Source organism: Pongo pygmaeus, chromosome 14 (genome assembly GCF_028885625.2).
Source record: "Pongo pygmaeus isolate AG05252 chromosome 14, NHGRI_mPonPyg2-v2.0_pri, whole genome shotgun sequence".
Taxonomy (NCBI): Eukaryota; Metazoa; Chordata; class Mammalia; order Primates; family Hominidae; genus Pongo; species Pongo pygmaeus.
Genome location: NC_072387.2, coordinates 36,741,644 through 36,763,458, shown reverse-complemented (window position 1 = coordinate 36,763,458; position 21,815 = coordinate 36,741,644). Strand labels below are relative to the sequence as shown.

Below are 21,815 nucleotides of genomic sequence, written 5' to 3'. Positions count from 1 at the left end.
AGTTACTCACAGGGCTCAGCAAATGCTTTAGTGGTAAATACTTCACGCAAAGTTACGATATTTGAGTGTTGAATTTTCTTCCACATGTCGACCAACACCATGCACTTTGTGTTAACAAGACGAAAACCTGAAAGACAATTTTTCTACTCCAGTAAACTCTAATTGACGTCTCCTTCATATTCCATCAGAAATGGAAAGAAAATGCCATATTATACATTGCTCATGAGGTACCAATTTCCAAATAAAAAATTTTAATTCATATATTAAATAATATATTCAAGGTTTGAATAATCTTAGCCTCAATGATATGATTATAAAAGAAGATAACATCTTCCTTACCATGTATCCTCCGAAGGCAATATGGCAGATCATCTTTGCTATTTACAGCTTTGTAGCAAGACGTAATATACCCAAAATTACTTGATTTCTGTATCCGGTTGGGAGGTGGCAGTGGTTCTAGAGGGAATAGGCTATGGTAGCTGTCAACCTCTGTAGGAACTGCTAGAGTAATTCATAAGAAGATGACTTGAAAATACAGGCATTCATAAATCTTTCTCAAAAATACAGAAGAAATCATATTTACTATAAACCCCTTGTGTATCACAATGTGCTCTTGTATTTTAGAATAGTGTAAACATTTATAACAATTCCATAAGACAAACTAGCTTCAGTATCAATAAAAATAGGCATTATATAATAAAATAACCAAAGAATAACTAAAGTTCATACATTCAAAAACATTTCCTTTTATAGCACAGTACAAATTTGTTTCTCAGAAATAATTTTTATAAACAATTTGAGTTATCACTGAGATAAATTTTTCTGGAGCAAACATGTTATCAGGTTTATAATAAAAAAAAAAACATGTATTTTTTAATGCTTCAAATACCATCACGTTTTCCAATTGAACACCAACCTATACTTTCATTCTGTTATTGTCTCGAATGACTTCGGAATGCTCACGATATTTTAAGTGAACGGAAGATAACCCAACATGTAGTACAGCCATAGTAAACCAACTAGAAGAAAATATAGCAGATAGTAACAATGGTAACCTTTTAAAGGGAGGATTATTATTCTTTTCTTTACACAAATGTTTTATAATATACATGTTTAACACTATTTTTAAAACATGGCATTATGTCTGTTAAAAAAAAAACCTATAAACAAAAACAACTGATAATTTTTGACCTCTGACTGGTAAGAAACACAGATGAAACCCTATTAAGAAAATTAATTCCAGAAGACAGGTTCAAAATGATCCTTCCTCTGCATTTGCCAAATACTTTATACACATTATCTCTTAATTCTCACAACAATTCCATGAGGTAGAATTCCCTATTTCATAAATGAGGATAATAAGGATTGCATAGCTGAGAGAGTAAGGTAGGATGCAAACCCAGGACTTCTTGATTCTATAATCATAATCTCTACATGGCATGGCCATCATGAAAAACAAATGTAGAATGATTAAATGTCACCAAGTGGCATGTTCTACTTAAAGGCAGTATACTGCCAAGTGTCATTGCATGTGACTATAGTCCTAGCTACTCGGGAGGCTGAGGCAGCAGAATCACTTGATCCCAGGAGCTGAATTCAGCCTGGGCAACATTTAAGACCTCATCTCTTAAATAAATAAATAAAATAAAAGCAGTACAACAGAAGAATACACACAAGTGAAACAGCTGTAACTTTTACTTTTGCGCATTTACCTAGTTTGTATTTAAATGATTGGTATAATGTCCACAAGGAAGTTAAAATGATAAATTTTGTTTTCCACCTATTTATTATAAGGAGCACTTAATACAGGATTAATTTCAAATCAGTAAAATATACTGAGCATCTACTATGTACTAATGAACCTAAACTAAAGAAATATACGTTCTTACCCTCAAGAGGCCTAGAGAAAAATAAAGAACACAAATTTATACAAAACATGTAAGAGGTAAAGTCGCCATTTAAGAAGTACAATTCGCCATGGCACTGGTTCTTAAACGTCACCACCTGTCACAATCACCTAAAGCCTTGTTAAAACACAGTTTGCTGGGCCCCATTCCCCGAGTTTCTGATACAATCTGAAGTGGGATCCAAGAACTTACAATTCTAACAAGTTCCTAAAAGTCAATGAAAATGAGGCCTCTGGTTAAGGAATCATACTTTGAGAGCTAATACACTACGAAAATACAAAGAACAGAGCAATTCCCAAGGCACTCATTTGCTATGGGGTTGCTAGTAAATTATTACAACTTACAAATCAATGGTGTTTAATTGATATCCCTTGGAAAGCAATTTGGTTCTATGTAATAAGCTTTAAAACCACTTCTACTTTACTTTTTTCTTTTTTTTTGGAGACAGAGTCTCGCTCTGTCACTCAGGATGGAGCGCAATGGCACAATCTCACTGCAACCTCCACCTCCCAGGTTCAAGCGAGTCTTGTGCCTCAGCCTCCCGAGTAGCTGGAATTACAGGTGGGCACCACCACGCCTGGCTAATTTTTGTATTTTTAGTAGAGACAGGGTTTTGCCATGTTGCCCAGGCTGGTCTCAAACTTCTGACCTCAAGTGATCCACTCACCTTGGCCTCCCAAAGTGCTGGGATTACAGGTGTGAGCCACTGCACCCGGCGCTTTTTTCTTTTTTGTATCTTTTTAAAAGAGCATCAATTTATCAATTATTTACATTTTTTATACTTAAAAGTATAAATAATTATAAAAGTATTTCTGAATTATACTGAATCTATAGATCAGTTTAGAAATACCTGAAGTATTTCTTCTAAGGAAAAAAATATTTCCTACAGAAGAAAAAAATTAAGTAGATGAATATGTTCACTGCACTGTAATTCATGATGCCAACAACTATATTATCAAGTGTCAAATGGGTGAACTATAATGCAAACAAATGTTACGCGGGAAGGGATAGTCAGAAACATAGGGTGGTGTTTGTCTGAAAATGTCTAAGTTGAAAATTGTGTGCATACTGATGAATCATGTAAAGTACTCATGGATATCTGAAAGAGAACGTGACAAAAAATTTTTAAATATTTTATCATCGCTGCAAATGCAGATAAAATTAATTTTTATTTTTTAAAGTATTTTAAAAGTAGATAAAATACATTCATTTATATTTTACAGTAAGAGTTTTAGAGTTCTGTTTTAGACATGTAAGTTCTTAATCTATTTGAAGTTGACTTTTTAATGTGGCTTGAGATAATGACCCAATTTTATCTTGTCAATATAGAAAACCATTTTTTGTGGCCGAGCACAGTGGCTCATGCCTGTAATCCCAGCACTCTGGGAGGCTGAGGCAGGTGGATCACTTGAGTCCAGAAGTTCAAGACCAGCCTCGGCAACCTGGTGAAACCCTCTCTACAAAATATACAAAAATTAGCCAAGTGTGGTGGTGTACACCTGTAGTCCCAGCTACTTGGGAGGCTGAGGTGGGAGGACTGCTTGAGCCCAGGAGGCGGAGGTTGCAGTGAGCTGCGATCACACCACTGTACTCCAGCCTGGGTGACAGCAAGATGCTGTCTCAATAAAAGTTTATTTTTTTAATTAAAAAACCGAAAAACATTTTTCCAATGCTTTCTTTTCCCCCACTTACTTGTCAACTTTATCACAGAACGTGTCTGGGCTCTCTCTAATCTGTTCCATTAATCAATCTGTCTAACCCTGTGCTATCACCACATTGATTTAGTTACCGCAGACTCAAATCAAACCTCTCCTTCTCTAATACACAAACCAATTCTTCATATGAACATAAATAATAACCATACTCTTCAAAGTACCTTGGATGGTCTTGGCCCTTTATTCTTTGATACATTTTATCATACTCCATGAAAAGATTCTCTACTAATCTATAGTATTTCACTTTATATTATTTAATACTGCGTAATAAATAAATCTCCCCTGCTGAAATCTTACCTATCTTTTGTTATTTATTCCTACATACTGATATTGCAAAACCATTTTAAATAGCATTTGCTTTTAATTATATTTTGAAGTTAACTGGGTACTGGCCTACAGAAACGCAACTGATGTATTAATCTTATATCCAGCCATTTTCTACAGTTTGTTATTTCAAATAATGTCTAATCTGCAGTCACATGATTTATAGATGGTAGGTTTATTTTCTCCTTTCCAGTCTTTGTGCCTTCCATTTTTTTTCTTTTTAAACTTTTGCAAAACCTGGCTAAAGCCTCAAATACAATATTAAACAGTTAAGAAAAATTCCAAGATGAATATTTAAAAGGTTATGACAAGTAAGTCCCTTCCCACCTTACCTGGAAAGATCCATCTTAAGGCGTAACAGCCAGACATATTTCTTTTAATTCTTCAGCAATCAAGAGACAACACTCACTAGACTATGCTGAATTTCTGATTACAATCAGGCATTTTGAGATCTTTATGGCAAATGTATTCCTACTGTATTGTTTATGAAATTTTACTAAATTATATCATATTTCATTTATACAGAGTAAGCTAAGGAAAGATATTTTAATATGCTTTAAGAAATATTGTGGTACAGTTAGAAAAACCTAGGTTTAAGTCTGGAATCAGTCAGCTGTTTACCAGCCATTGGTCCTGAAGGTTAAGTTACTTAACCTGTCAACTTCAGTATTCCTCATATGTAAAATGGAAATGAAAATAATATGTCACAGGATGTTTGTGAGAAATAAAGTAAGACATGTAAAGTATTTAATTAGTATACTGTCTGGCACACAGTAGTCTCACAAATAGGCCTAATAATTACCATCCTCTCCTGCTAAAGAACCCATACTTGATTAAGTTTCAGGAGATAAAAATATTCTGGTGCACAGTAAAGTAAATCACCATGAATTCTAAAATTATATACTTTTTTTGTGAACTAGAATACTGTCATGTAGAATTAACAGAAATAAACTAGATGATCAGTAGTACCTTGGGACTGTTCTTTTCTTTTTTTTATTTTTTTTTTGGAGACAGGGTCTCACTCTGTCACCCCGGCTGGAGTGCAGTGGGGCAATTATAGCCAGCTCACTGCAGTCTTGACCTTCAAGGCTCAAGTGATCCTCCTGCCTCAGCCTCCTGAGTAGCTGGGACCACAAATGTGCACCACCACGCCCAGCTAATTTATTTTTTGTAGAGACAGGTTCCCACTATTTCGCTCAGGCTAGTCTCAAACTTCTGGGCTCAAGCAATCCTCCTGCCTCAGCCTCCCAAACTGCTGGGATTACAGGTATGAGCCACCAGGCCCAGCCTGGAACTCTTCTTAATAATGCATAAAACATGTACTACCACATAAGAATTATAACAGCATTTAAAAGGAAGGAAGGATCAACTTGCTTTTTACCTGGCATATCTGCTTGATCAATTTGAGCCATTGTTATTAAATGTCTGTTGATCAGCTCCTATGAAACGGAAATAAGTATATTTTTATTTAAACACAGATTCTGAAACCTGGATTTCCTGTTATAATTAAATAACCTAAGTATTAATATTTTTGGCATGTGCACTTTTTAAATATTAAAATCATTTAAATATTAAAACATTTCTAAACATGGTAAAATGTCTGAACTCCAGGCCCAGATAGACTTAGACATGCCATAATTAAGATTGGGTTTAAGTAGATGTGCCCCTTAAACACGGGTAGCTGGGCTACCCAAAACACATGACTAACGCTGTGGCTGAAAATTCAAGGTCTACCAGTAAGCTGGTAATAATTAATTTAAAAAACACTATACTGGTAGAACTCACTTCTATGAAACAAAAATATTTCTGAGAATCTGAGTGTAAAGTGAAATTCTACATATCAAATAACTAGCTGTTTACTAAAAATTAAACAAAACAAAAAACTTTTACAAAACATTCTTTTAAAAAAATATTGAGCTCTCTTAAAGTTATTTCTTGAGCCAACCTACTTATTTTTAACCTACACCTATTAGAAAAATACTGTTAGAAACCATTTAAATTATTTATATACTTCAAAGAGCCTTTTCATAGAAATAAAATGAAGTACAGAACAGTGAACCATTTAAATAGCTGTTCTATGTTTTATATCCTAAAACATAAATTTGAAATTTTTTTAAAAGACAGGTTTCCTTAAAAAAACATACCCATTAAAACTTCTAAATTCGATGTGCTTTACTAGAGCATATTTGATTGAATAATATGATTTGAAAAGAGCTCTGTTCTTTCCCCTGTTCACTAAAGCACAGGAGACACTAAGTATTCCTACTATGAATTCTGAAAGCATACCTGTCGGAGTTCATCAGCCATGAAGAAGGAAGGTGCATTTGCTTTCGGTTGCATGTAAGCAACGTGAGGTGCAGTTGGAGGATAAATATGATAGTTTGGAAACACCTAAAAAGGTAGGAAGGGGGTAAATGTAATCACTCATTTTTCTTTCTTTTTTTTCAGACGGAGTCTTGCGCTCTGACGCCCAGGCTGGAGTGCAGTGGCACAATCTCAGCTCACTACAACCTCTGCCTCCCAGGTTCAAGTGATTCTCCTGCCTCAGCCTCTCGTAGCTGGGATTACAGGTACTCACCATCATGCCCAGCTAATTTTTGTATTTTTGTAGAGACAGGGTTTCACCATGTTGGCCAGGCTGGTCTTGAACTCCTGACTTCAGGTGATCCACCTGCCTCAGCCTCCCAAAGTGCTGGGATTACAGGTATGAGCCACTACGCCCAGCCTAATTTTTCATAATCGATAAGCTTTATCAGTTTTGAGAAAATTTTAATCTTTACGTGATAGCAATAAATTTTAATACATTTTAAATCTTTAAATAATATTGAAGTAAAAACCTCACAGAATAGCTGTTAGAGAATATTTTCTGAAAGAATTCATATTAAAAATAATATTTCGGCCAGGCGCGGTGGCTCACACCTGTAATCCCAGCACTCTGGGAGGCTGAGGCGGGCGGATCATCTGAGGTTGGGAGTTCGAGACCAGCCTGACCAAAATGGAGAAACCTAGTCTTTATTAAAAATACAAAATTAGTGGGGCATGGTGGCGCAAGCCTGTAATCCCAGCTACTCGGGAGGCTGAGGCAGGAGAATCACCTGAACCTGGGAGGCAGAGGTTGTGGTGAGTGGAGATTGTGCCATTGTACTCCAGCCTAGGCAACAAGAGTGAAACCCCGTCTCAAAAAAATAAATTAATTAAAAAATTAAAAAAATAAAAATAAACATAATATTTCAGTAATCAATTAAAAATCTAATGAGCCAGCCTGGCCAACATGGTAAAGCTCCATCTCTACGAAAAATACAAAAATTATCCTGGCTAACATGGTGAAACCCTGTCTCTACTAAAAATACAAAAAATTAGCTGGGTGTGGTGGCATGCACCTGTACTCCCAGTTACTCGGGATGTTGAGGCAAGAGAATCATCTAAACCCAGAGGTGGAGGTTGCAGTGCGCCAAGATTGCACTAATGCATTCCAGCTGGGGTGACAGAGCCGAGACTCCATCTCAAAAAAAAAAAAAAAAAAAAAAAAAATTAGTAGTAATCCCAGCTACTCAGTAGACTGAGGCAGGAGAATTGCTTGAAACTGGGAAGTGGAGGCTGCAGTGAGCCGAGATCATGCCACTGCACTCCAGCCTGGGGGACAGAGGAAGACTCTGTCTCAAAAAAAAAAAAAAAAATCTAATGAGAAAGAAAACATTTCTTCAGATACGGTAAAATTTAAGCTCCATTGAGAAGACAAAAGTAGCTCTTTGGAAGAAACGTCACATAGTCAGCCTTCTGTATCCCTGGGTTCTGTATTCAAGGATTCGACCAACCATGGGTAGTAGAGGAAATACTCAGGGGAAAAAAATGACAATACAACAATAAGTATAAAAATACATTATAACAACTATTCACAAAGCACTTATACTGCATTAGGTATTATAAGTAATCTAGAGATAATTTAAAGTATACAGGAGGATGTGTACAAGATCTATGCAAATACTATGTCATTCTATATCAGGGACTTGAGCACCCAGGAATTTTGCTATCTGTGGGGGTCCTGGAATCAATCCCCCTTGGATACTAAGTGGCAACTATACAAGCAGTTCATCGCCACTTTTTGAAAGCAACTGGAAGGAAAGAAGGAGAAATTAAAGGTGTTTGGGTACTGGGAGATAACGAAGTGATATTGCCCTGGCTGCCCAAAGAATTTCCCCTTTCACAGGCATTTTGTGGCCAAACTAAACAAAGTGTTATTCAAACCTACTCTAGGTCAGCAGTTTAAGTGAACAGAAGGATACAATAATACATTTACCTTCCAAGCAAACTACAATAAAGTTACTAAATCAGCTTCCAGCTTCTTGTCTTTCATTCTTCCAACTGGACTCATCCCACCACCCTTTCTTCTCTTTATCACTCTTTTCTCTGCCTCTCCTTCACTGGTCCATGATACAAAATCAAAGTTCAGTTTTAAATATCTTTTCTATTTTTTTCATTCTTTCATTTTAAACAATGAAACTATTTTTCTCTTTTAAAAACGAATTCAGCTGATTTGCGCTGCCATAACATGACTGCTCTGCTCTGGATCTCAACTAGGAAGCAGTTTTGCAATACTTGTAAGGTTTCCTTTAGCCTGTGTCTGCAGGGAGAGTAGTATCTCTTTTTTCTTGTGTTGGTTTCCTTACATAAGACAGCATAGTTTAGGCTGGGCATGGTGGCTCACGCCTGTAATCTCAGCACTTCAGAGGCCAAGGTGGGTGGATCATTTGAGGTCAAGAATTTGAGATCAGCCTGGCCAACTGATCAACTGGGTGAAGCCTCATCTCTATTAAAGGTACAAAAGTTAGCCGGGCATGGTGGTGTGTGTCTGTAGTCCCAGCTACTAGGGAGGCTGAAGTGGGAGGAATGCTTGAACCCAAGAGGCAGAGGCTGCAATGAACAAAGACTGAACCACTGCCCTCCAGCCTGGGTGAAATAGTGAACATCCATCTCAAAATATATATTTTTTTATATATATAATTATATATTATATAAATTATATATATTTATATATTATATATAATATATATGTTATATATAATATATATAATATATACTTATATATAATTTAATAACTTTACATATATAAAATATATATGTATTTTACAATGTACTTATAGTTTACATATAGTTTACAATAGGGTTCATGTTCCTATGGAATCTAATGCCGCTGCTGATCTGACACGAGGAGGAGCTCAGATAGTAATGAGAGCAATGGGGAGTGGGTGTAAATATGGATGAAACTTCACTTACTCGCCCACTGCTCACCTCCTGCTGTGCGGCCTGGTTCCTAACACTGGTCTCTGGTCCAAGGAATGGGGACCCCTGTTTTAGTGGACTCTGACTTTCTCACTCACTTCATCTGCTACTTATTTTTCTAGGGTAAATAAAACAATTTTTGAATATGGACGAAGTAATGAAGCTAAAAAAGGTATAATTTACTTAACATGGAATCCTTCCCTCTCCTTCCCCATTCACTCTCGCCCCGACTCCTCTTCCTTCTCCCTGTCCTGGAACATTACTAATTGACTCTGATAAGAAATCTTTCTTTCTGGCCATGTTCTTCCTCTTTCGGTCTTAATATTCATGTTTCCTCTGGGGCCACCTCTTCCCATTTGTTTCATGATTCTTCCCTCACTTCATCGCCAGTCCTTTGGTAGCTGTTTCCTCATCTATAATCATGGTTCTCTTGGGTCTGACTGTTCTACCTCCTTAGCAAAAGAGCCATACTGCAGGCCCCTTATCATTATGTGTCACTCCACCATCCACACATCTAGCTGTTAAATAACTACCTCATCTGAAATAAAGGTTTATCATTGATTTGCTTCCAGTAACTACTGAGGACATACCATCTACTTTTTCTAGCTTCTTACTAGAGGTTAAACTATCTATACCTATAAACAAATGTCAGTAGGCATCAATTCCAGCTAGTACAAGGTAAACCCATAAGCAAAACATGCCATAAAGACTAAAATAAGGGAATGGATATAATCTAATTTCTGATTAAACCAGTTTAGTCCAAAACTAGAGTTATTAGTAAGGCAGAACTAGATTAATTTGAAGAGTTGAGAAGAGGAGACTAGACTTCTAAGTTAGAAAATGAAATACTTTTTTGCATCACAATAAAAAGCTGCAGGAGGGGGTAGACCGCCTCATTACTAAGAAGGACCTGTTACAAGAGAGTACTAAAATTTCCTCTTTAATGTAGACATACCATTCCAGTCAAAGGTGCTGGAGTTGTGTCTGTATAGAAGTAAGTTGTCCCACCAACAGTTTCCTTTTGGATCACCTGACCAGAAGATGGAGTCTGAGAAACAGGATTATTAACAGATGTAGAGGCACTAGAAGGCACCATGTAACTTGCTGGATTTGGAGTGTGACTTCTTCTTCTGGGAGCAGGAGAAGTATGTGGAGTAATCTTGGGGGAATGAAGAGGGGAAGACCCAGCAGACAACGACATTCCTGAAGAAGATGTAAAAATGTTTCTTAATGGAGCGATAATTGGTTTTAGAGAACAAGTCTGGAAAATAAAATGCAAACATTCATTTGGAAGAAACATCATCTTTGGGATCGTAAGTGCAAAGATGAAGGAAATAATTTTATCTTGTTTTGTTGTAGAAAAAGCTCTGATTAAAGCAAATGTAAAGTTTCTTTTTTCAAATGTAGTTATTTCCAAATATGTTAGCAGATTTATTGCAAGAATAGTCTCCTCCATATCAAGGTTTACATCAGGAACTTTAATAGCAAGAATGACCAAAAATTTAATAAATTAATGGAAGAGTGGGAAGTAACACAATTGGGGCTTTTTATAAAATTATGCCTTTTATAAAAGAAAAACTTTTATAAAAGTCATAATTCCTTTTTTATTAAGAATCATTCACAATACAAATAGCACATTCCCCAAACATATTACAGTATTAAAAATTCAAAGTATCTAATGAAGAGCTACTAGATTTCATTCAGCCAAATATAATTAACAAAATTGTTTGAAAAAGCAAAAAAAAAAAAAAAGTTGAAATACATAGCAGCTTAAGTGCCATATTTTTAATATCAAGCAGTCTGTTGTTTTGATGCCTTTTTGTCATTAACTCTAAACAGGCATACTCTGAAAATTTCTACAGATGCATACTATTTAGAATTAGGCCAATTGATACCATTATGTTCTAGTGGAACAACCACTATGTTCTAGTGGAACAATCACAACCAATAAGAAACATTATGTGCAGAGCACCCTCTATTATGAGTTTATTGTGAAGAAAGGGAAAGGACAATTGTCTTTACCCTTCAGGAGATTCCAAGCTAGCTGAGAAAAAAAGACCAGGTCACATGTAAAAGACATAAAATAACTTAAAAAAACCCAAATATAAACTAATACACTATAAACTACATGCATAAATGCTGATGAAATGCAAATTAATTGAAACCAGGTAGAGTTAATCAAAGGCTTAATGGAAGTGATCAGTTCTGAGCAGATTGAAAAGGGTATTTAGAGCAACAGTTACCCTTCCTGAAAAAAATAAGCTTATCCAGGAACTGTTTTCTGGCTATTTGGTGAATGCCTAAAAACCTTCACCACTGAAATAATATGCCACCTCACAATATAAGAAAAGGGTTACCAAAAATGCCTCTAGTCACAAAATTATGATTAAAAGGGATATGAGTTTCAATTTCTAAGAATTCATAAGATACCGACATGTTTTCTGAAAACATGTAGGTGAACAAAAACAAGCAGAGAACTGAGGTAATACTTTTCTTTTCTCTGGATAGCCCTCTGTACTTTCTGAAGAGCCTCAACATAATTATTTCTGGTTTTCTGAACAACTAAAGTAGGTAGGTGAGGTAAGTCAGGCTATAAACACCACAGGACATACATGCAAAGTCAACAGCAAAGCCAAGACTCAAACTCAACTCTCTAAATTCCCAATCTAGTACTCCTACTACTATAACACAATGTCTATTGCATTGAGATTAAAATAGGATAGGAATTCTCGAGTTGTCTTAAAATGTGTGTAAAAGAAACTTAAAAAAACCCCAAACTCCTTAAAAAAATATATGAAGCCAAATTACTATTTATATAAACCTTTTATTTTTTTTAAACTATTCCAGAGCCGTTTTTATCTAACTCTATATTGTACATTTAATTAAAGATTAATCCATACAGCAAAAATTATATTAGACTATTATCAATGGATAAAAACTCCCTACTTGTCTAAAATGAAATGCATTTAGACAGCTTTTCCTAAAGCTAGTCTCTAAGACTTTCCAAAATAAAACTGGCCAAGTAACCAAAGATGAGTAAATTTGTTTACTATTATGACATTAAGTAATACAACAGAACTACAATTCTTGAGCACTTTCAATGTTTCAGGCACTAATCTAAGTGCTCCACATCCATCAGTCTACTTAATCCTCACAACCACCCTGTGAGGTAGGTATAGTATATTTATTTCAGAAGAGAAACTAACTTAAAAGATCAAAATAATTACTGTAAGGACAAATATAGGTAATTCAGCAACAGAATCAAGATTCAAACTCAGGCTGATTTAATTCCAAAGTCAGTGCTCTCAGCCCACATGCTATATAGTTGCCCAATTCCTAAGTCTTACACACACACACACACAGGAAATCAATTACATGCTTTACAAGCTTTAGTGTGACTACTAAAGCTATGTGGGGATGGGGCTATGTGTAGCATAGGCTGAAGGGAAAGCTTCTGACATCAAAGTAGGTATATAAGTGAGACAAATAGTAGAATCTCTCTTTAAGACTGAGTACGTGGAAAGAGATTACCATAAAAACAATCTAAGGTGAGCTAAGATAGAAATTCACCTACAGTAGAATTTACTGTAGGGTATCAAGAGTTCTCTTAAGAATTCTAAATTTTGTGAGGTTATTTTAATACAAAGTTGCAGAAATAAAATTTGAGTTCATCTCTGAGCTGAGGCTGACTGGAGTTACTTAAATACATTCAAAATGTAAGCTGAGTGCAGTGGTGTGAGCCTGTAGTCCCAGCTACCTGGGAGGCTGAGGCAGAAGGATCGCTTGAGCCCAGGGATTTGAGGCTGCGTGAGCCATGCAGCGCCTATGAACAGCCACTGTGCTCCAGTCTGGGCAACATAGCGAGACCCTGTCTAAAGGGGAAAAAAAAAAAAAAAGGAAAGCAGGAAAAAGAAAAGAAAGAACATTCAAAATAAAACATGTACAACAGTAAGCATCACCACCCCCGCCAATAAGGATAATAGGATATTTAAATTGCATAGGAAATTAAAAACTAAATTGCTGAAATACCTAATCTAATCACAAAAGGCACAGCTTTGTGTCATCTGTATATTTTATAAGTGTATTAAAGAACTGAGTAAAATATCTACACATCCGCTTGGAGAGAGGTATTCTGTATTTAGTATTATGAAGACAAAACTAACAAGATGCCCATTCTTAAGTGCCTACATATAGTACTAAATTATAAACAGCAAGAAAGAATAGAACCACACTACAGGAACAAGTAGTTTAAAATAGGATGCTGAATTAAAATGAACAGATTCTGCTCAAATTAAGAAAATCTGATTGAAAGTTAAGAATTCTTAATTTAAAATGACATCTTCCATTGCACATTATTTAATGTTTAACCACAGGAATCTTACGCTAAAAGGGTTTGAGGAAACCATTTGATATAATAAAACTAAAGGTCTTCTTTTAATAATGAGGTACATCAGATACACTGTAATAGAAGTTTCTTCTTCTTCATTAGAAACTTCATGTTTCACACATAAATATTCTCATATAATTTCAATCTTTCCATATACAGCAGGGAAAGGGCTACCAATGGTTACTGGAACACCCTGATATTAACTGACACTCAATCAACAGAGCACTAAAGCAAATATAGTAATACATAGAAGATCAGCATAACAACAATCTAGAAGGATGAAAATTTGTATTCTAAATATTCTAAATTAAGAATATTTCACTTTTGTATTTCATTTTTTGTATTACTTTTTGTCACTCTTGAAATGACATTCTGATGACATCAGTATACAATAATTACACTATAACTTCTAAAGTGAATATGCAAACTGAGATATTTAAAAGTAATGTATGATAAATTAACTGCTTTAGGGCATTTGAAAAATGACTCTCGAAAGTACCCAATTCAAATAAAAGTAAGGAACAATACAGGAATGTCCACTGGAGAAATTAACTGGAACTGACAAAAGAAAGAAATGAGATTTTAAAAACTTCAAGGCTAATTTATAAAGGCAAAGCATCACTGCTTTTTTGGATGACACAATTCTATTTCTGGAAAACCTAAGAGAAACAACATAAAAAACTCCTGAAAAATAATTACAGAATTCATTAATGATTAGAAAATTAATATATACCAAATCAGCACCCTTCCTAAATACAACCAACCAGTTAGGACAATATTATTTCTGGAAAATGAGAGACTAAACTAACATGGACACCCTCCCTCAACCCCCACCAATGTTATGAACGCACAGAACTGTGAGATAAAACACAACATCCCAACATTTAAAATATACCTGATCAAAAAAAAAAGGCCTGTCACAGTGGCTCACGCATATAATCCCAGCACTTTGGGAGGCCAAGGCAGGCAGACCACCTGAGGTCAGGAGTTCAAAACCAGCCTGGCCAACATAGCAAAACCCCATCTCTACTAAAAATACAAAATTTAGCTGGGTGTGGTGGTGCGCACCTGTAATCCCAGCTCCTCAGGAGGCTGAGGCAGGAGAATCATTTGACCCTGGGAGGTGGAGGTTGCCGTGAGCCAGGATCACACCATTGTACTCCAGCCTGGGCAACAGAATAAAACTCTGTCTCAAAACAAACAAACAAACAAACAAACAAACAAACCCCAAGAGCAAGAAACTAAAGCAGAATCTGAAGCCGGGCGCTTATGTCGTGGAGTTTGGGGAATTATAAGCTAGGTCAGATACAGTCTCTACAAGTTGAGTTTCTAAGGCCCACAAGGGTACATGAAATGTGGCCATGAGCCCACAGAATACAGAAAATGAAACTAAAACCCCTGTGTAAAACCAGGACTCTGGAAAAGCAGTAAATACAGGACATTTCTATCCGCTCACTGAACAAAAAGGGAAGCCTGTCTGTCGAAGAGCAATGGAGAAAAAGGAGGAAGGTTGGAGGACTGGGGTGATGTCTTAAGAGAAATGGAAACCACATGCCTGTTCCATGCCTAAGTATAAGAGAGAAAATCCTCATGAGATTCCATGTTACAGGAATCCCGACAAGAAATCAACACAATACTCAACCTGCTTTGGAAAAACTCTTCAGACACCTTGCTGAAGCAAACACCAAACTATTTTGATGAACACTTCCACAAAAATGACAACATACAAGAACCTTCCACAGAAAATAATCCCACTTAAAAGAACTCATAAGAACGAGCATGTACAACATACTTGAGAATTAGCAACACAAGAAGAAAGAGTCCAGGTAACAGAACCATATAAAACAGATTATAAAATATAATTACTACTGAGGTGATTAAGAATATGAAAGAAGGGACAAACATCACAAAAGAATAAGGTATCTGTAATTCTAAAACAGAGTGCACTGGCTCTTTAAGAGTGAAAATATAAGCATTAAAATTAAAGGGAAAAAACATCAAAAGATGCATTAAATAGCAAAGTAGATAAATCAAAGAAGGAAACAATAAATTAGATAAATCAAAGAGGGAAACAATAAATAAATAAATAAAGATCTGAGGAAATTAACCAGAAATAAAACCTGGAAAATTTAAAAGAGTAGTTAAGAGATACAAAATAATGAAAATGTAAATATCCAGGAAAAGAAGAAAAGAATACTGGAGAAGCAACATTCGAAAAAATAGATTCAAGATTTTCAAGAACTCAGCACACAACTCCTCATTCAAGAAGTCCTAAGTAAGAGCTCTCAGCAGAGGCTGAGTGTGGTAGCTCAGACCTGTAATCCCAGCATGTTGGGAGGCTGATGCAGGCGGACTGCTTGAGGCCAGGCGTTAGAGGCCAGTCTGGGCAACATGGTGAAACCCCGTCTCTACAAAAAATATAAAAAATTAGGCCGGGTGTGGTGGCTCATGTTTGTAATTCCAGCACTTTGGGACACTGAGGCGGGTGGGTCACCTGAGGTCAGGAGTTTGAGACCAGCCTGGCCAACATGGTGAAACCCCGTCTCTACTAAAAATACAAAAATTAGTCAGGCATGGTGGCAACATGCCTGTAATTTCAGCTACTTGAGAGGCTGAGGCAGGAGAATCACTTGAACCAGGGAGGCAGAGGTTGCAGTGAGCAGAGGTTGCACCACTGTTCCAGCCTGGGTGACAAGAGTGAAACTCCGTCTCAAAAAAATAATTAAATTAAATTAAACCAGACATGGTATGCACCTGTAGTCCCAGCTACTCAAGAGGCTGAGGTGGAAGGACTGCTGGAGCCCAGGGAGGAAAATGGTAAAGGGAGCTATGATCGTGCCACTGCACTCAGGCCTGGGTGACAGAGAGATTCTGTTTAAAAAAAAAAAAAAAGGGTTCTGAGCAAAATAAGTCCCTTCTACCAATTATGCAAAAATGCAGCATGCGAAAGACAAAGAGAAAATCTTAAAAGCTACCAGAAAATAGACAAATGATCTAACAAAAGAAAAATAATTATGCTAACTGTATCAGCAACACTGAACAATGAAATTTTCAAAGGAGAAAAGATAACTTGTCTACTTGAAATTTATATACAATCTACAAATGAAGAGAGAAAGACATGTTTAAGGTTTGTCACTAGCATCTCCATGGTGAAAGAACTATTAAATGATCAACTTCACTAAAAAGGAAACTCCCCTCTTAAAAGGCATGGAATGTAAAAATATGTGAGAAAATCTGAATAAGCACTGACAGTAAAAGAATAAAAGTCAAAGTGTAACTAAAAATTCTAGATAACTAAAACACTGAAGGGGGACAGGAAGGCTTAAAGTCATTAAAAATTCTTATTGGCCGGGTGCAGTGGCTCACGCCTGTAATCTCCACACTTTGGGAGGCTGAGGAGGGTAGATCCCTTGAGGTCAGAAGTTCGAGACCAGCCTGGTCAACATGGTGAAACCCCATCTCTACTAAAAATACAAAAAATTAGCCAGGTGTGGTGGCAGGCACCTGTAGTCCCAGCTACTCGGGAGGCTGAGGCAGGAGAATCACTTGAACCCAGGAGACGGAGGTTGTGGTGAGCCGAGGTCACGCCACTGTACTCCAGCCTAGGCAACAGAGCGAGACTCCATCTCAAAAAAAATAAATAAATAAAAATCTTGTGTTAATATTTTTACTGCCCATCTCTTCAACAATTCCATACTTAGTTAAAGCATGAATGGTAAAAATCTAGTGGTGACCATGTGAAACAGAAATATAATATATAACATCCAACACCTACTTCATACCATATACAAAAATTACTTCAAAATGAATCAAAAACCTAAATGCACAAAATACAACAAAGAAAACACAGGTATAAACCATTGTGACTTTCAGTCGAGCAATGGCTTCTTATGATACGACAAGTATTGCCAGTGGAGCAGATGCAAGAAATAAATAACAAACAAACAAATAAATAAATAAAAGATAGGACAAGTAAAGCACAAGCAACCAAAAACATTTTTTTAATCAGCCTTCATCAAAATTTAAAACTTTTTGTAACTCATAGGAAACTATCAAGAAAGTGAATAGGCAACTCACAAAATAGGAGAAAATATTTGCAAATCATATATTTAATAAAGGTCTAACATGCAATGGTCAGTTCAATAGATGTTGAAAAAAATATCTGACAATATTTAACATCCCTTTATGATAAAAACTCACAACAAACTGGGTAAAAAAGAAACTTACACCAAAACAATAAAAGCTATATAGGACAAACCCACAGCTAACACCATATCGAATGAGAAAAATTAAAAGCCTTTCCTCTGGCCCAGCACTTTGAGAGGCCAAGACAGGAAGATGGTTTGAGCTCAGGAATTTTAAACCAGCCTAAACAATACAGCAAAACCCTATCTCTACTAAAAATTCAAAAAATTAGGGCATGGTGGTATGCGCCTGTAGTCCCAGCTACTCGGGAGGCTGAGGTGGGAGGACTGCTTGAGCCCAGGAGGCAGAGGTTGCAGTGAGCCAAGATTGTACCACTGAACTCCAGCCTGAGTGACAGAGCGAGACCCTGTCTTAAATTTAAAAAGAAAAAAAAAAGAGCCTTTCCTCTAAGATCTGGAACAAGACAAGGATGCCCATTTTCATCACTTTTATTCAATATATAGTACTGGAAGTCCTAGTCCCAGCAATTAGGCAAGAGGAAAAAACAAAGGCAAACAGTTTGGAAAGGAAAAATCTAATCATCCTTGTTTGTAGACAACGTGATGTTATATTTAGAAACACCAAAAGACTCCATCCAAAAACTGTCAGAAGTGATAAACAAACTTAGTAAAAGTTTCAGGATATGAAACCAACTTAAAAAAACCAGTAACATTTATATATGCCAACACAGTGAACAACCTGAAGAAATCAAGAAAGCAATCCCATTTGCAATAGCCACAAAAAATATAGAATATCTAGGAATAAATTTAACCAAAGAAGTGAAAGATCTCTACAAGCAAAACTATAAAACACTGATGAAAGAAACTGAAGAGGACACAAAAAGAGTGAAACATATCCCATGCTCATGAATTGGAAGAATTAATATTGTTAAAATGTTAATACTACCCAAAGCAATCTACAGATTCAACACAATCTGTCAAAATATCAAGGACATTCTTTGCATAAACAGAAAAAACAATCCAAAATTCATATGAAACTACAAAAACCTGAATAGCCAAAGCATTCTGACCAAAAATAACAAAGCACGAGACATCTACTACTTGCTTCAAAATATATTACAAAGTCACAGTAACTGAAACAGTATGGTACCTGCATAAAAACAGACACACAGACCAATGGAACAGAACACAGAACTTGAAATAAATACACATATTTATAGGCAACTAATTTCCCATAAAGGTGCCAAGAACACCTATTGGGGAAAAGATGGTCTCTTCAATAAATGGTGTTTGGGTAACTGGATAACACATGCAGAGAATGAAGCTATATTCCTTTCTCTTACCATATGCAAAGATCAAATCAAAATGGATTAAAGACTTAAATTTAAGACTTGAAACTATTAGGAAAAAAACATTGGGAAAGCCCTCAGGACATTAGTCTGGGCAAAGATATTTTGCATAAGATCTCAAAAGCATAGGCAACAACAGCAAAAATAGACAAATGGGACTATATTAGACTAAAAAGTACCTGCACAGCAAGAGAAACAATCAACAAAGTGAAGACAATCTGCAGAAAGAGAGAATATATATGCACACTATCCCTTCATCAGGAAATTGATGATTAGTATAAAGAACTCAAACACCTCAATAGAAAAATAAATAAATAAAAATAAATAAATAAATCCAAACAGTCTGATTTTAAAATAGGCAAAAGATCAGGACCGACATTTCTCAAAAGAAGACATACAAATGGCCAAGTTATATGAAAAAAGTCCAGCATTATTAATCACCAGGGAAATGCAAATCAAAACCACAATGAGATCATATTACCCCAGTTAAAGTGGCTTTTATCAAAAAGACAAAAACAATGAATACTGTGAGGATATAGAGAAAGGAGAACATTGGTATGCTGTTGATAGGAATGAAAACAAGTACAGCCATTATGGAAAACAGTATGGAGGTTCCTCAAAAAAACTAAAAACAGAACTGCCATATGATCCAGCAGTCCCACTGCTGGGTTTATACAAAGAAAAGAAATCAGTATGTAGAAGAGATATCTACATTCCCATGTTTATTGCAGGACTATTCACAATAGCCGAGATACAGAGTCAACTGAAGTGTCCATTAATGGATGAATGAAGAAAATGTGGTACATACATACAATAGAATATTCTTCAGTCATAAAAAAAAAATGACATCCTGTCATTTTCAGCAATACAAGATGGTACTAGAGGTCATTATGTTAAGTGAAATAAGGCCAGGAACAGAAAAATAATGAGTGCATGTTCTCACTCATATGCAGGAGCTTAGAAAGTAGATCTCATAGAGATAGAAAGTAGACTGGTGGTTACCAGAAGTTGAGAAGTGTTGGTGGGTGGGGGACTGAAGAGGTTGGTTAACGGGTACAAAAATACAGTTAGAAGGAATAAGATTTAGGGTTCAATAGTATAGCAGGTGACTACAGTTAACAATTTATTGTATAATTCAAAATAGCTAGAAGAGAAGAAGTGAAATATTCCCAACACAAATGTTTGAGGTAATGGCTATCCCAATTTCTCTAATTTGATCATTACACATCGTACGCATGTATCAAAATAACACACATACCAGCAAATTATGTACAGTTATTATGTATCAATTTAAAAAAAACAGGTCTAGTATGAAGAAGAATATAAAAACCACACAATGATTTAAAAAAATCAAACAAGTAAATTTAAAACTGGGCAAAGGATTTGAATAGACTTTTTTTTCCAAAGAACACATACAAATGGCCAATAAGCACATGGAAAACTCCTCAAAATCTTTAGTCATTAGGGACACAGAAATCAAAACCACAATAATATACTGTTTCATACACACTAGGATGGCTACAATCAATTGCTATGACCCTAACAGTGGATTTTTGATTCCACTACTTAGGTATATTACCAAAGAGCACTAAAAACGTAGGTTCGCACAAAAACATGTACATGAATGCTCATAGTAGCATTATGCATAATTACCAAAAAGTGGAAATAATCCAAATGTCTATCAACTGATAAGCAGGTAAACAAAATATGATATATCCACTAATGGAATATTATTCACCCATAAAAAGGAAATACTGACATACACTACAACAAGAATGAACCTTGAAAACATTAGCTGAAAGAGGCTAGACATAAAAAAGCCACATATTATATGATTCTATTTATATGAAATGTGCAGAACAGGCAAATCTATAAAAAGTCAGAAAATAGGTTAGTGGTTTTCAGGGAATGGAGAGAGAGAAAAACGGGAAGTGTTGGTGAACAGATACAAAGTTTCCTTTTGGGGTGATGAAAATGCTGTGGAATTTGAATGGTAATGGTTCCATGATCTGTTGATGTATTAAAACCTTCTGAATTACATACTTTAAAAGGATTGATTTTATGGTATGTTAATTATATCTCAATAAAAAAATTAATATTCAAATCACTGCTTGGGTGTAGGGGAGAAGAATCAAAAGGGATCAAGAAAACTATCAATCAAATGTGGGAGGGGTGTTGGGGGGACAACGAAATACAATGTAAAAAAAAAAAAAGGAACCCATTTACATTTACTAGCAGCAACAAAAAAGATAAAATCTGTAGATATAAACAACTAGAACTGTATAAGACCTGTATGAAGAAAACATAAAAACCTACTGACAGAAATAACGGATTACTTAAACAAAGGGGAATAAACACTCATACTTATTTGTTATAAACATGTCAATTCTACCCTAAAATAATCTAAAATTATGATGCTAGCTCAATAAAAATACCAATAGGATTTAAAAATATTAGCCAAGCTGGCCGGCCACATTGGCTCACGCCTATAATCCCAGCACTTTGGGAGGCTGAGGTGGGCGGATCATGAGGTCAGGAGTTCAAGACCAGTCTGACCAACATGGTGAAACCCTGTCTCTACTAAAAATACAAAAATTAGCCGGGCGTGGTGACGCGTGCCTGTAATCCCAGCTACTCAGGAGGCTGAGGCAGGAGAATCGCTTGAACCCAGGAGGCGGAGGTTGCAGTGAGCCAAGATCGCAGCACTG

At 36.0% G+C, this 21,815-nt stretch overlaps 1 protein-coding gene across 6 annotated transcripts in view; it reads right to left on the bottom strand.

The window, feature by feature from the left end:
• Positions 1-21,815, bottom strand: part of PAN3 (poly(A) specific ribonuclease subunit PAN3) — a 157,202-nt gene that overhangs the window by 28,169 nt on the left and 107,218 nt on the right. For 4 of the 6 annotated variants that reach the window (XR_010123533.1, XM_054446516.2, XM_054446519.2 and 1 more), the window contains 5 exons: positions 10,182-10,429; positions 6,233-6,337; positions 5,328-5,385; positions 340-501; positions 11-127 (listed from right to left, as the gene is read on the bottom strand). Coding sequence is in view for 5 of the 6 variants with exons in the window: in XM_054446516.2 (XP_054302491.1) it covers positions 11-127; positions 340-501; positions 5,328-5,385; positions 6,233-6,337; positions 10,182-10,429 (690 nt within the window). In the remaining variant the exon portion in view is untranslated. The remainder of the gene's footprint in view (positions 1-10; positions 128-339; positions 502-5,327; positions 5,386-6,232; positions 6,338-10,181; positions 10,430-21,815) is intronic. The other 2 variants (XM_054446518.2, XM_054446520.2) reach the window with 1 other exon arrangement.